This window comes from Lissotriton helveticus, chromosome 4_2, assembly GCF_964261635.1.
Source record: "Lissotriton helveticus chromosome 4_2, aLisHel1.1, whole genome shotgun sequence".
Classification (NCBI taxonomy): domain Eukaryota; kingdom Metazoa; phylum Chordata; class Amphibia; order Caudata; family Salamandridae; genus Lissotriton; species Lissotriton helveticus.
In genome coordinates, this window is record NC_136064.1 from 86043240 (window position 1) to 86059599 (window position 16360).

General features: G+C 45.2%; 1 protein-coding gene across 14 annotated transcripts in view; it reads right to left on the reverse strand.

The window, feature by feature from the left end:
• Positions 1-16360, reverse strand: part of EDA (ectodysplasin A) — a 1521038-nt gene that overhangs the window by 250401 nt on the left and 1254277 nt on the right. For 4 of the 14 annotated variants that reach the window (XR_013594045.1, XM_078640155.1, XM_078640159.1 and 1 more), the window contains one exon: positions 5052-5182. The exons of 1 other annotated variant lie outside the window; for it this stretch is intronic. Coding sequence is in view for 7 of the 13 variants with exons in the window: in XM_078640155.1 (XP_078496281.1) it covers positions 5052-5182 (131 nt within the window). In the remaining 6 variants the exon portion in view is untranslated. Of the gene's footprint in view, positions 1-5051; positions 5183-16360 lie in introns of those variants that run through there. 9 more of the 14 variants (XR_013594046.1, XM_078640160.1, XM_078640156.1 and 6 more) reach the window with 6 other exon arrangements.

Here is a 16360-nt window from a genome sequence, read left to right on the forward strand (position 1 = left end):
TTTCTTGGTAAGGAAACCTCACCCACTTAGATTTGTGGCATGCTTCATCACTGGTCATTTTACCCCGGGCTGGTAAGACTACATATACTACTAGGACAGTCTCGCCCACTGACTGAGGGAGTTTTCTTTAATAAGATGTTACTGGCTAAAAGGGATCCAGGTTACTAAAACTACATATGTATGAGCCATTACCACTTATTAAACATCCACTCTCCATTTTCTTTAGGTTTAAATCTTTTTTATTGAAACATTGCATAAGAAATCGAGACAATCCCAACATGTGCTATACAGTCAGGTGCTGATAGAAGGCAACATGAAGGCAACCAGACCCATGAAAGGCCCGACGCCACAAGCAAAGGTCAACCTGAGCATTAGAGCATATTAATATGCAAAAACACAGTTTGCAACAACCCCCAAAGGAACCTCCCCCCACCCCCCTTTCATCCATCCCCCCAAAACCCCCCCCTCCCGGTCCAGTGCTCATAACCGCCCCCGCCGACCCGTCCCACCCGCCCACGAGGTCTCTCCAGCTATGATTACTCTATGAGTCTGTGCAGTCGAAGGTGTCGTGGACAGGTGATTTCTCTGAATTCCGTGAGTATTAAGGAACGGAATGGTTGCCAGAGCTCCTCATACTTATCCCTGTCTCCAGCCATGGTGAGTGATAGTTTTTCCATACCTAGCACATGCCACATCCGATGTAGCCAGCCTGTAGTAGAGGGGATAGTGGCGGTGCGCCAATGTGCAAGAATGTTCTGCACCGCTGAACCTAGTGCAATGGCTATTTGGCGTCCCCTGCGGGAGCGTAAGGGGTATGTCAGTGGATTAGTAAGCCTTAGTAGGACATATGCGGGGAAACGTGGCAATTCTGTTTGGAAGTGTTTGTCCACATAGTCAAGCACTTGTGTCCAGTACGGTTGGAGATGGACACCGTGTGTTAGGTTGTCCACAGCTTCTCCAGCAGAACCTATCTTTACTGCGGTACATCTCATGCAACCGCTCCGGAGTATAATACCAGTACGTGGTTATTTTCGTGAATGTCTCTGTGAGCCCAGTGTGGCATGCGGAGTGGCGCGCTCTGTAGGATATCTTCTCCCATTCTTTGTGACCCAGGGCTCTACCTAGTTCCCTCTCCCAGCGTTCCCTACCCGGGTTGTAAATGTGTGTCGGCGGGGTCTGCAGCATCTTGTAGATGTCAGAGATAAGTTTGGCATCAGAGGTGCGGGATAGCAGCCACCGCTCATATGCCAAAAGCCGCCTGTCTGCGGTCTCCCTCACCTGCGGCTGGAGTGCCCAGTGCCTGACTTGAAGGTATCGCATCCGTTCTCTCTCGGGGAAGCCATATTCTTGTTTAAAAAGTGTGAAGGGGAGTACCCACTCTGCGCCATATATGTGGCACAGGCATCGGCATCCCGCCGGGCGCCAATGCCTAAAGGTTTCTTCTCCGGTACCCGGAGTGAAGTATGGGCTATCCACTATCGGTGTGAGTGGTGAGGGGAAAGTAGTAAGATCATAGGCAACACTGGTGGCATCCCAGACCTCCAGGGGAACCCGGGAGATGTACGAGGCGTAAAGGATTGCAGGTCTATGGGGCTTTGGAAGAAGGGGATTTCCTGTAACAGGCGTCCAGCTACAGCCTGGTCCTGAAAGAGCCAGTGCTTCTCTGATTCCCATTTACTCCATTCCACCAGATAGCGCAACTGCGCCGCCTGGTAATATTTATGCAGGTCTGGGATCCCCAAACCCCCGCCTCCGGGGTCAGCATGCCAATGCCCTCTTTAGTTGGGGTTTCCGGCCCAGCCAGATAAACTGGGCGAGGTCAGCCTGTGTTTGCCGAATCCATCCTGTGGGCGGCCGCAGTGGTAGGGCCTGGAAGAGATAGAGAATTTGTGGTAGGATGGTAATTTTGACCGTCGCGATTCGGCCCAGCCAGGAAAGTGGAAAATGTTTTTAACGACCGACCTCCTCCTGGATCCTCCCTCTGAGAGCCGAATAATTCGCCACAGTAATGGCGGCAAGCGTGGGTGCCAATTGTATCCCCAGGTAGGGGACCGTGTCAGACGCCCACCGAATGGGGAAAAGGCCCTGTAAATAAGCTCGTGTGGGGGGGGGACAGGACAGATCTAAGGCGATCGATTTATCAGTATTCATCTTGAACCCAGCCACCACAGCAAAGGCGTCTAGCTCCGCCATACAGGCTGGTAGGACGGTACGTGGGTTTTCCAAAGAGATCAAGATATCGTCTGCATAGAGACTGATGGTGTGCGTGCAGCCGCCAAACTTTATCCCTGTCGCTTCTCGGTTCTGTCGGAATCTCTGAGCAAGTGACTCCATGTACAGGGCAAATAAGAGAGGTGACAGTGGGCACCCCTGTCTTGTGCCTCTCTCAATATCGAAACTGGTTGAACTATAGCCATTAACCCGGACCACGGCAGTGGGGGACTTATAACAATTAAAGATGAAGTTACGGAACTTCTCCCCAACCCCTACCTTTGCCATGACCATTTCCAGATAGGGCCAACGAACCCGGTCGAATGCCTTTTCGGCGTCCACTGCTAGCAGCATTCTTTCCCCCTGCGACCGGGAGGCCTTTTCTATCAAGTGGATGACGCGTTTGGTATTATCTACCGTCTGACGTTCAGGAATGAAGCCCGCCTGGTCCGGGTCTATGAGTCCCAGCAAGTGCGGGGCAAGTCGGGCTGCAAGGATACCCGTATACAATTTTCTCCATTTTCTTTAATCTTATGTAGGGTAACCTTAATGAAAAAAAATTGTTTTAGTTTACCCTAAAGTAATTTTACCACGTAAACCTCTCATAAAGAACTCTCTCAATCAGAGGACAAGACCTTCCTGTCAGTATGATCTCATCAGCAGTAGCGGTCAGTGACCTTCCAAGGTGGAGAGTCGTCAAGCCAGTGGTAAACCCAGTAGCAGGCACTGTGATAAATCACAATGCCTTTAGACACATGTTCCAAAGCTCTCAATCATGGCTCGCTAACAGATTTTATAACAAGCTTTGGAATTAAGGCTGAAGGCAATGCAAGTTTCTCACAGTGCCTGTCAGTGGGCCAAAAAATAAAAGTTAAAAACATACTTACCAATGCTCCCTCGCCATCTCGAAAACTTCTAGAACCTCAGCCAACCCTCCCCAGATCTAAACGCTGCTCTCATGCTGCTGAATAGCAACATGAGCGCAGCGCCCGGATTGGCTGGAGCGGACTGCCTTGAACCTCCAGCAGACACAGGGGGCTTGTGCTTGCTCTCCACCTAGCTGTCTTAAACAGCTATGTGGAGAGGTTTACACTGCACGTTAGGCAGGGCATCGCAACACAGCTGGCCAAAATGACATGTGCAGTGTAAACTGGTGGAGTGAGCACCAATCCCCTGCTGCCAGTCAGCAACAGGCCCAACCCTAAACACTGCTCGGGCTGGGAGCAGTGAAAACTAAATGGCAATTTATTTTATTGCCATATTTTTTCACATTTGCTGCACTGGCAGAAGGGGTGGGGGCGATGCTCCTTTGCCCTAATAGGGTGGCCGCTGTTGCTTACAAGGACTGGGTAAGGTTACCAATGATGAAGATTGCCACAAATAAGTGGGTGCGTGAGTTTTCCTTATGTAGAAACAACAGTTTCTGTTGTTTCAGCTACATCAAGACTTGTTGGTATTTGTCGTATTTCTTGAGGTTTACAAGTGCATGGATCACAACCTGAACCCAAAGCCAAGCCTCTCCCAGCCCCTATGCATCCCAGCCACAACCCTGCCTGCCTGCACCTGTGCCTATCGCTCCTGCCCCAGTCTCTTTCACCTGTACCTCTCCCAGACATTCATCTTTCAACAGCAGTCTCTCTGCCCGCACCACTCACTTCTTGCACATCTTCTCCTTAGCCCTTCCTGCCCATATCTCTCCCAGCATGACTACCTGCTGGCACGATCACAGCACTCACATTTCCCATCGACACCTCCTTGAGCCCATTCCTTTACCGCCTCATAGATATAATTTGACGTACATTATAGAGGCTTAGCATTGGCAAAGCAATATGTCTGACTTCTAACTGACAACGGAAGAGAAAAGTACTGAGTTTGTCAAGTCAGTGCTTATTTTAGGGCTGGATCGAAAGAACGAAGACTGCAACAATTTTCTTCTGGTTAATTGGCGCATTTGAAATGACGTTTGAAGACAGAAAATAGCGCATAGAAGCTTCTGGTGTCTGTGTAAGTGCTTCAGGAAACAAGGAAGGAATTGTAATATTAATTGTGGCATACACTTGGGTAATGTAGTGGATCTCTACGTCATCCTTCCATCACTATCCATTTACAAGTACCTTTACATGACATGCACATCTCCTCCCCTGCCTATCATTTGTAGCAAAGCCTCTTATCGCCCTTCGTGTTTCTGAGGTGTCAAGCTGCTCTTCTACAACGGTGTTCCTGTTTAAAAATAGAACTACCACTTCCATTTGAAGGATCTGTTTTGAGTTGATGTCAGTGAATTTTACTGGCATTTAAATTTGTTTTTGTCAGTACCTCTGCCTGTTTTGTAACAATTGTTTAAGTTGCCATGTGAAACTGCGGGCTTTTGTTTCGCAGAATCCCCGACTCTAGCTCACAAGCCTACTAAAGAAAGAGACACTGTGGATTATTGTTATTCCGAGGGTTACACTACTGTAATATTACTCTTTGAAGGTGGTAAAACTATTCTAAAGTCAATCAAATATTATAGCACCTTGTCTTTACAAGGAAGACGCCTGCGAGGGGGTAGGTATATGGGTGTAATGGGACCGATAAGATCAAGTTCAACTGATTTGACAGTTCAGCTACTGTTGAAACCAAAGAGTTATTAGAAAGAAGCTGCAACCCCTTTTTCTTGTATTAGGAAAAACATCAAAAACACAAATCTCATCGCACAAAATATAAACAGCTCAAGCATTCATCATACTCTGCAGGCTTACGATCTCTGCCAGCGACGGCTGCAAGGACCCACAACCGGCTGGGAATGGTTTTACCTTCAAGATAGGGAAAAGAGGAGTTAGGCCCAAGACCGTACTCACTTCTACCTGACTATAGATGAGGTAGGTGCCGTCCATCAGCACCTCCAGCTCCCCTCTTCGGGGGTGCAGCCTGAACACCTTAGAATTCATGGCGAAGCTCACCCAGTCGTTTAGGACTCCACCTGAAAGATCTCAGTGTGAGAAAATGGCAGTCACTCAGGACATGTCATAACAAGCAGCAAAGCAATAGCAAAGACACAGAAGCAAAAGAGAAAGCATTTTTGCATTCAAAGTACAATTCTAAATGGCTGTCGCATGATAAACCAGGACCCAAGCCTGCTGCTAGGTGTAGAGGCATGAAGTTAAATTATTATCTGGCATAGTAGGTGGTGTTCCTTGTGCTTTGGTCTTCGTTTTCTTCTTTCCAACCGCTGTACTCTGTACTTCTCAATACTCCATTCAATTTGGGCAAATCATTACCTCCTAAAGATGCCTAAAGATGACATTCACTTTTGTGTTTGCTTTATTTACTTTTCTAGCCCAACCCTGCCTCAAGGTGGAAGGGAGCATAGGAATATGCATACACTAAATAATCATGAGTTGTATGGGCACAAAGCAGTCAGTGCTTACACGGAAACAGTGAGACCTTTGCCACACCAAACGCACATAGAGCTCCACATAACATTGAACATTCTGTCAGAAATATCACTTTCTATATAGTGAAACAATAAATTCTTTGTTAAACGTCATTTGATTGAATACAACCAAGCATGCCAACATTTCAAACTAGGAAGGGAGATACTGAAAAAATCGTGGGAGTTTATTTCTCCCTTGACTAATGTTGAAACAGAAGCAGTTGTAGGCAGGACATACCTAAAATAAATCAATTTTTGACATTATGAATCGTGAGTCTTCTTCTATTCTAAGACTACCGCCTGAATCGGGGGGTTTGTTTGCATGTATGTACAACAAATGTCTTCTGGGGTAGTCTTGGCTTCAGATTTCGGTTTTCTAAAACTGATAAGCATTTTTTAGTTGATGAATCCTATCCCCAAACTTGCCTTCAGAAGACAGAAAATTAGTTTGTGAATTTAGTGAATAGTTAAGAGGTCCCACACTTCTTCAACCTAGCCACTGCCATTAAATACATTCCCCCTGTAGATCCAGAAAATTGGGCACATTACAACCACACCTCCAACATCACACATCATTCCCACCACATCTGCTATGAGGACCTGTATCTATCCTAATACAGTCGCTGATTTACTACCTGATCAAGTATCAATTGGCACATACCAATCCTATCTAGTGTGTCTAGTAAACCTACATACCCCATTGCATGTCCTCATAGCCCTATGAACTGTCATTCATTCTCCAGCATGGGATCCTACTTAGGGGCTTATTACAACTTTGACAGTCGTCCAGCGGCGCCAGCAAAGTCTGCTGAAGGACCACCAAAGCCGCGGTGTGCCCACTCGCTGGATTACAAGTTTAATCCTGTTCGGGCTGGCAGTGCTGCAGCGGTGGGCTGTTAGGCTCATAGGAGAGGCTAACATGCTGCCTGCCACAGTGCGAGTGCAGACTGCACGTTCCAGCATGGTATGGCATGCATGCTACAATGTGCAGGATCTAGGGGTGCAAATCCACGGGGGACCCCCCTCCGCATGCACCCCCAGGCCTAGGAGTGGCACGGGGGTCCTATTAGGGCCCCCTTTGTTGACTGTATGCCACCCTTTTCATTGTGGCCTCACCGCCATGAAAGGGGCGGCAGATAGGTAACTCATAATATGCTCGGAGGTACCGCAGCGGCACCGCCAGCATATTGGAGCTCCCTGAACGCTGTGCGACTGCCGCCGGACCCTGGATCCCCGGCGGATGCAGCAGTCCTGTGGCGGTACGACCGCCCAAGTTGCAATCCTGCGGGCAGGCCCGTAGTGTGGCAGTGGTTGGACCGCCACGACGAGTACAAAGGTCCTACTGACTGCCATACTCTTAATAAGCCCCATATAATCCTACGATGTTGAATATACCCTGTCATGCGTTCTATTTCTTTTATGAATGTTGGTGATAAGTCTTAGTTACTTAAAATCCTCTGCAGGTCATTGGATCAATAAACGGCCCACAACTCCCACCCACAATTCTATTACTTACAATATTTTTTGAGTTTGCTGGAATTTTTTCTATTATGTCATGCGGTCAAATCTTGCATTATGTTTTCTTTAAGGACTTTGTTTACCAATATCTGTGTCATGGACATATGCATCTTCAAATTGCTACTGCTGCATCAGAGTGAGCATACTGTCACCTTTCCGATAATTAGTTAAAACTGTGAAAAAAGTTAAAAGGGGGATCAACAATGATTATGACTTGATGAATAATGACTTGATGCTTCAGTGGTAGCCTGTTGGTCCTTTATTGGGAAATGTAGATTGAAAAAAATGGAATAGGGACATCTCTATATGCCAAAGTATAGTAGGTCCTTCCACTGTGGAAGATTCAATTGAGTCAACTGCGTCCATAGCTAAGACCACCCAATGTAAATAGCATTATCCAGTCTAATACTGCACTAAAATGAAAAACTGTTACCGTTTACGACCTTTAATTCTGTTTTCCCCTTTCACCTGTTTATAACCATTGTACGTCTTCGAGGAACAAATCTGAATCTTTCAAATTGGCCCTGCTGTTGAAACCTCTCCCAATCATGAGTTATTACGAAGCCCTTAGATTCCAGAGAGCTATTGATACATAATTATTCCCGAAATCCTCATCACAACAAAACATAATTCTGCCTCTGTGCTGTATGAACTAATGAGTTTGAGAAGTGGCGGACAGAACAGAAAAATTCATCCCCAGCAAAAGCCTTCTCTTCTCCAAGAACAGCAATCCACAAAAATACAAGGGTTTATTTTCCAAGTATACGTAAATACACGACGTCGCTCGCAGAACCAGCTACAAAACCTAGGAAAGCTCGGACTGTCCCAGAACAAGAGTATCCCTGACTAGCAGGGGATCCACGGCTCTCTTTCCAAGTCGTTGAAAGCACGTTATCAAGCAGATCATACGCTAATAAAAGTTCTGGTACGTCATAGACCTTGTCCACCTGACAAAGTGCCTTCCCGCAGCTTGTGTATTAATTGTGGTGATGCTTATATATTATGAAAAGTGCAAGCCTCTCTAGCAGCATAGAGGTTCCACCTCCGGCTTGAGCTTCCAACGTTTGATTCACTACATTCTCTCAGGTAACTCCGTCCTTGAAAACCTATGGCTCATTAGAATGCACACAAGGTGTGCGAGAAGTATTCCTTGCATCTCTCGATTACAAGTATTAGCAGAAATGCGTATCTGTCAGGCACGCCAGTGAGGACACACACAACAAATGTCACTCAGCAAAGAATAACACATAGCCTAAGGTCACCAAAAATCACCCAAATATGAGAGAGTCCATGTGAGCATAAACCGGGGACCCTCTACATGCTCACTGATCACGCTAACATCTACAAACATCTCACCTTGCTTTCAGACAAGATGAAAGCGTAAAACCCGGAGTATGCGTCTCACGGCATATGAATATGACTTGACAACCACAGTGCGTTCTCCACTGTAAGCAGGCTTTTCAAAACGTTAATATGGAGCACACCTCAGACACACCCACCCATACATAAAGGTGGTTAACCAGCTTGTAGAATAGATCCTTGCAGGATGAAAGAAAACAAGCAAGGCAGTCAACCCTGGCTTGCAGACCAAACACTTGGGGCTCACAATTTGAAAGGAACACAAAGTACCAACATCTCGTTCTAGGAAACACTGCTTTCCAAGAAATCAGTGGAGAAACACAGTGCCATCATTCATATGAAGACCCTTCTTTTTCTTACGCAAAGTTATACCTACCTACTCCTACTCCTGCCCTGTCCTCAGAACTCCAGAAGGAGGACAGCAGCGAAATAGCCTTTATGTGATTATTTTTTCTCCGTGCCAAAATTGAATTTTATAGATAAGGTTCACAGAACATGCTTCCTGGTCCCAGAGAAAAGATGTTTGCAGCCCATTTCAGGCCATGAGATGGTCAACCACAAAAAGTGAAGAAATGATCCATGAATGTATGTGACATCTGCAGAGAATCCCTAGCTAGTGGGGAATGCAGGAAAATGGTAACCACAATGATATACAGCATCAAGGTTGAAATGCTGCTTGATATGAACTAGAGGCATGTCCCTTTTGAGGGCACTTAGATGTAGGTGCACTTCAGCTTGAAGGTGTAGCGCGTTCTTTCAGGATCTGCATACAGTCTTGAGGCATTCTAGGTGACATTCTAAGGGATTATTATAGGAGACTTTACTTGCAAAATAGCCTGGTTCAACAATGTCTGGCATCAGCTCCTCCTTTTTAAAGGTGCCTGCTTATTTCAAGATATACATGTAGTCCGCAGGTTGTCAGGGTCCCAACTTGGAAGCTTAGAGGAAGTCATACTGGAATGTGAAAGTAGGCCACCTGCAAGTCTATCGACACAGTCGATTGCCTTTACGGATAGATCAAGGTAGCACATGGATAGCGAGATTCTGTAACTGTCTTTATTAATTTGTTTGACAAATCTTATATCCTTAATAGGTCTCAAGCCTCCACCTACTGCTTTTTGTGTAAGGAAGTACCATTGATTTCCCACATTCCTACATGAGTCTGCTGCTCATGATGGAAAAGGTTGGTGTAACTTAAGTAGATGCAACAGTAAATCTTCTGGACTGAAGTCATTTTCAGTGGTATGGCTTGAAGGTATCCCTTCTAGATGATATCCGCACCCATTCACTTTATGAGAATCTATTTCAAGTCAAGGATGCGCAAAGTCTCCCTCGATCCGCATGCAAATAGTGGAAAGGGGGGGATAAAGAGCTAAGAAGGGATTTTTTCAAGATCAGTAGATGAGTGAATAAACATCTTCCTCTACAGAAAGGGTATTTTTTTATGAATCAGCTGAGGGGTGAGTCCTTTTAAAACTTGTGCTGGTAGAAGTCACAACTTGTAAAAAGGCATAGTTGATGGCTTCTTAGCTGAGCCAGCAAACTGCAACATACCCAGCTTAGTCTCCGTGTTACTAGTTACATTGTCTGACACTGTTACCTAAAAGATGTACATGAATGATTTGTTTGGTGTAAAAACACTTTAAAAACTAGCAACTGCAACAATGCAATTCAGTAAAAGGTGTCACTGTAGGCCACATCATTGGATGTTCTAACATGTCCATCCGTGCCATCATCCATCTGTACAGGAAGTGACATAATTGTATTTCCCATCATCCATCTGCACAGCACGTGACATCTTTGGTTCCCACCCAAACTACCTTTCAAAGAAGAAGCCAGGCAAAATGACTTCATTTCTAATAATCCATCTGCACAGGAAGTGACATCACTGTTTACCCAATAAAGACACATTTTAAAAGAAGCCAGGCAGGAGGGCTTTTTTATTTCCCATCGTCCATATCACCAGAACCTGACATCACTGCATTTCCAAGTGCACCGGTAGTGACATCACTTTGTCTCTTCCTCCTACTTCAATCAACTATTCAGGGCATCCCCACACCCAGGTGTCCCCAGCAAAGGGCAGACATAGACAAGCTGATCTTACACACCCCTCTAACTACAATACACCCCATAACTATAAAACACACATCTGAGCTTATGCTCAATAATGCTTGCTTTAGGTCCTCCACATAACAGGAGTTGCCGACCTCATCACCTATCACAAGCATGATGTCCTCTTCATCACAGAAACATGGGTCACCCCCAACACACTGTGCATCCTAAATGCTCTTCTTCCCACAGGCTACAGCATTCGCTGTGTGAACTGCACAAATAAGGAGGAAGGAGGCCTAGCTGTCATCCATAAGTCTTCCTAGTCCTGACACCTAGGCAAGAGAGCAACACTCAACTCCATGGAGCTGCTAACATGCTATTTACCACTTTCTACAATTCATACCACCACCTTCCATCTCATCTACAGGCCTCTGAGGCAGAATAAAGACTTCATTAATTCCCAGATCACCTTGCCCATCGGATATGCCCACACCAACTTCCTTAATGACTTAAAATTCCCAGACAACATAAGCTCAGAAAAACATGAGATACCCTCATCAGGCTCATAGACACACTCAACATGGTACGGCATGTCCCATAAACAACAGACTCCAAGGACCACACTCTCGACCTTGTCTTCTCAACATCAACAACAATCCAATGCAAACTACCAATACCTTGGACTGGACCAATCACTTTGTCAACCCTATCTCCTGGCTCAGTATCCTACCAACAAACCAAGGTCAACAAAAAAGAGAAGACCAAACCATCAGATCCTTCAAAGACTTTTCTGAAGACAATCGAATGTCTTAACTAATTTCTTACCCTGCCACCTCCATGTCTGATGCCAACATTCTTCTACACAACTTCAATACTTTTTGGGGAAACTATGTGGACATCTACACCCCAATTAAAATATGCAAGTACAAGCCAAAGCCTTCAGCATCTGGTACTCCAAAGACCTTGCTGAGAACAACCGATCTATATGCAGATATGCAAATTCTGCCACCATAACAACAATACCAAGCCTGCGTTTCCCTCTTATGCCTACCCCTCCTGTAGAACCCTGCAATGGTCAGCATTTAAAGCCATATCGATAGCAGGTTTTGCCAAGATATTCAACTCCCTCAAGGCCACTTCTTGTCCTTCACCAAAGTTCTCCCTGTGGATGCTCTCTCTCCCCTGCTCGCCAATTTGTCAATGGCTCCTTCACTTAAGGCACCTTCCAAGAAGCTCTTAAGACAGGTCAGATCGGCCCACTGCTAAAGAAACTTACACTAGATCCAGGTGACCTCATCAACTACTGGCCCGTCACTCCCCTACCCTTCATCAACAAGATCATTAACAAAGTAGTGTATATTCCACTCCAAGATCACATTAATGCTAACCATCTCCCAATCTGGCTTCATAACATGCTGCGGCATGGAGACCACTACCCAACACATCATAGACAATGGCCTCCTGACCACAGAAGAAGGTGACCCCCTGCCTCCTTATTAGGGGTCGGTGTAACTTGAGTAATTTGTTGTGAGGTAATTATGTAAAATTACAACAAAAGTATATGAGATTATGTGGAACTAAGCAAGGAATGTAACCATACATTTAGTGCTATTTTCGAAGCACAAAATGGACCCACAAGTCCAAAATGAACCCAAGAACGCATTTTACACAAAGAAAATAGCCATAAATGTTACAGAACAAAAGTATCAGCAGCCAGTAGCTATTTGCACTCTGATCCTTTGCTCTTGGGTCGGCATGTTTGCCCCATATTACTAAAAATTATGTAAGCAAACTAAATTGCATAATTTCCAGTAATTTAGAGTCAAAAGAGTAACAAAAAATACCAAAATGACTCCAATTACTCCGGTGTAATAAAAAATTTGCCCAGGCTTACTGCTGGTATTACTGGACCTCTCTGCTTCCTTTGACACAGTTGATCATCCTACTATCATTAGGAACCTAGAGTCTTGCATGGCATTAGCAGGCAATATACTCCACTTGCTCTACTTCTACCATTCAAACAACACTTGTTTGTTCACATGGGCGCCTTCAGGTCTCAAAAGACTGCGATCACTTGTGGAGTGCTATCCCTGCCATCTTCAAACTCTACATGGAGCCATCTGGTGCCGTACTAACAAATAACAGTTTTAAGATTCATCAATATGCCGATGATACACACATCTGCTTGAAAGTTTCCACTGTTTAAGACATCCAACGCTTCAAACATTGCTTGCATATCATTCAGACCTGGATGTCCAGTGCCTACCTGAGGCTGAACACAATGAAGACATAGTTCCTGTTATTTGCCAGGATCAAAAAAGAAGAAACAGTAAAAACCTGGATCAATGAAACTTGTCTGGACAGCGCAAACAACAAACTTTCACCAAATGCCAGTTTACTTGGATTATCCCTAGACACCAAGGAACATATTACCAAAAACACAGAGATGGTTTGGTCGTAGCGCTCTCTTCTAAAGAAAGTGAAACAGTTTCTTCTTGAAAGCATTCCACTTGCTAAAGGATGTTTTTTCCAAGGCCTTAAAAAATACGATTGAATAAACCACAACCTGATGGAACTGCATTAGCTCCCCTTACTCGCCCCCAACCATTTTTCAAAAACAGCTGTGCCATCATGACTACCACCCCTGCTTATCTTGAAGACAAGCTCACCATCTCTGGTGGTTCTCTGCACACCTGTGGCCAGGAAACTATCTGACTGCAGACTAAGAAGACCAAATAAAGAAAAAAACAGGACAGCAGACATTTTCTATTAATGAACCCAGGATCTGAAACAACATTCCCGTACCCATCCGGAGCGTCCTAATGCTGCTCCAAATTTAGAAAAGAGTTGAAGAGGCACCTCTTTAAAGAATGCTGGATAAAATAGCATTAATCATACACAAACCAGCTACCTCTCATATCACTTATTGACTGTCTTTGGCCCTGTATAGCATTCCGCTGCCATTTGTCCAAGTGTGTGCTAAAGAAGAAATTAGTTACTTACCTGTAACTGCAGGTATCCAGTATTGGTATCTGTCATAGATTCACATGCCTGAATCATTCCCTGTAGTAAAGATGGGAGTCCCTGGTACATTAGTAAAGTAATGTCCCAATAGAAAGAATATATTTCTTCCTTATCGATGTATAAATTAGCCATCCAATCTAGGAAGGCTGTTTTCTTTGAGGAAAGAATAGTTGCAGCTAGAAATCCGCAGAAGGAAATCTTTCGGGTCCTGGCTGAACTCAGGACAAACAAAGAGCAAAGCACTGAGTTCGCTCAGGTGGACTGTCAGAGGTTCCAGGACTTCTTTGTGAATAAGATCTCCAATATTCTGGGAGAAATCGCCGCAACTACACCCCTCGATTGTCCCTGCCCACCTGACCTTTCTACCCCATCGGATATTATACCGCTGGTTGAGTTCATCCCAATGGCGAAACAGGTGCTACGCACGATTATGGATCGAGTCAAATCTGGCTCTAAGGCTGATCTTTGCCCTCCGGATGTGTTCAAACTGGCATTGCCAGGTATTGAGAATGAAGTCTTACATCTGCTGAACGCTTCTCTTCACACAGGACAGGTCCCTCTAGCTTTTAAAGAGGCTCGCTTGATTCCTTTACTAAAAAAACCTGGATCAGACACGAAGTGTCTGAAGAATTTTCGACCCATCTCCCAGTTGCCTTTTTTGGCTAAAGTGATCGAGCAGCATGTGCTGGCATTGCTCTCAGGACATCTAGAGAGCAATAACCTGCTGGAGCCCAATCAGGCAGGGTTCCGTGCTAATCATAGCACGGAATTAGTCATGCTCTCTATTCTGGATGAACTGAGGAGTCGAGCCGATATAAAAACACCGAGCGCCCTGGTACTATTGGATCTCTCCGCGGCTTTTGATACCGTGTGTCATGAACAACTATTGTCGCGGCTGAGGTCCTTTGGTATCAGGGGTACAGCACATGCATGGCTTACATCATTCCTGCAGGGCAGGACACAGAGAGTACAGCTGGGGGATCTTCTTTCCACTTCTGCCCCCATCACTTGTGGGGTTCCACAGGGCTCTGCCCTGTCACCCCTACTCTTCAATGTCTACTTGCAGCCTCTAATTGCACTCCTGAATAGGATGGACTGCCTTGCATACAACTACGCCGACGACACCCAGATAATCATCCGGCTGGATGATGGCCCGGGAGCGACTACCAGGTTGCAGGACATACTTAAAGCCACCGTTAACTGGATGTCCGAGAATTCTTTAAAAATCAACCCGGACAAGACGGAAGTGCTGCCTATTTCCATCACGGGCAACCCCTGGAGTGAGAAATTTTGGCCTGTGGAGCTGGGTGTGTCGCCGGAGCCGGCGTCTGCAGTCAAAAGCCTGGGTCTATACGTGGACGATAAACTCTCCATGAAGAAACAAGTTACCACGGTAGTGGGCACTTGTATAGGCCTGCTGCAACAATTGAGGAAGATCTCTGCTTTACTCTCTTTTTCCACCATGAGACACGTGGTCTCAGCCACAATTCTGGCTAGGCTGGACTACGGTAACTCCCTGTATATTGGCCTACCTCAACGGCTGTTGGATATGCTACAGGGGGTTATGAACGACGCAGCTCGGCTGATTTACAAAAAACCTAGGACTGCCCACTCTTCCCCTCTGATGCAGGAGCTACATTGGCTCCCGATTCGGCAGAGGGTTGTTTTTAAAGGTTTGTGCATCGTACATAAGGCGTTGTATGGTAATGCACCGAGATACCTGAAATCTCGCCTGTCCCTTTATACACCGAGCAGGACTTTGCGTTCGTCGGACGCTACCCTCTTGTCCCAATCCCGCTTTAAACTGGCCACGGTGGGAGGACGTGCTTTCTCCAACACGCTTCCTGCTCTATGGAACAAATTGGCCCCAGAACTAAGGAAGGAATGCAACTTGTTATCCTTTAGAAAAAAGTTAAAAACCACTTTGTTTAGGTAAGCATGGAGTAGCCTTTAGGCGCTGTGTTAAGATCAAGTAATTGCCGAACCCCCACTACGTAATCTGGACAAACAGCGCTTAGAGACCCCGGTGGTTATAACACGCTATACAAATTAAATAAATAAATAAATAAAAATAAAATAAATAAATAAATAAAAATAGAAATAGAGAGTAATAGGCTTAAGGCCTCACATTAGTAACATATCCAGGTACTTTTGTGATAAGGGCCAAACTCTAGAGAACAACCAATCAGCTTTCACCACCCTCTGGAACCTTCCTGGAAGGACCTCTAGTCCCTCAGATTTTCGTAAGCACAGTGCTATATAGAGGTACAACTGAGAGTACTAGGTGAGCCCTTTCAAGGGAGGCGGGTGTGTTGCATGTGAATCTACAAAGGATACCAATACTGGATAACTGCAGTTACAGGTAAGTAACTAATTTCTTATTCAGTTTTAGGGTATCTTTCATAGATTCACCTGCCTGAATCAGAGTAGAAAGCAATAATGAGCACATTTCATTTTGTACATAAGCCATAAATGCACACGTTGATAGAATACTATTTCCTTTAAAAGGAAGGTAATAACATACATATATGCCCAGTAAATAAACATTTTTACGTTAAAGTGCAAAGCAATAAGTCGCAATTCTGGCACAAGTTATAGAAGTAACAGAGAAATGTGCGGTTAGAAAGAGAGAGAGGTTGGTGGGAAGGAAGGAAGGCTCACCTTTATTGAAATAGATGACGCAGCACTGCCTGTCCCACCTCAGCATCCTTCATTAGCTCAGAATCCAAGCAGTAATGCTTGGTAAATGTATGCGGCGTTTTGCATGTTGCCGCTCTGCAA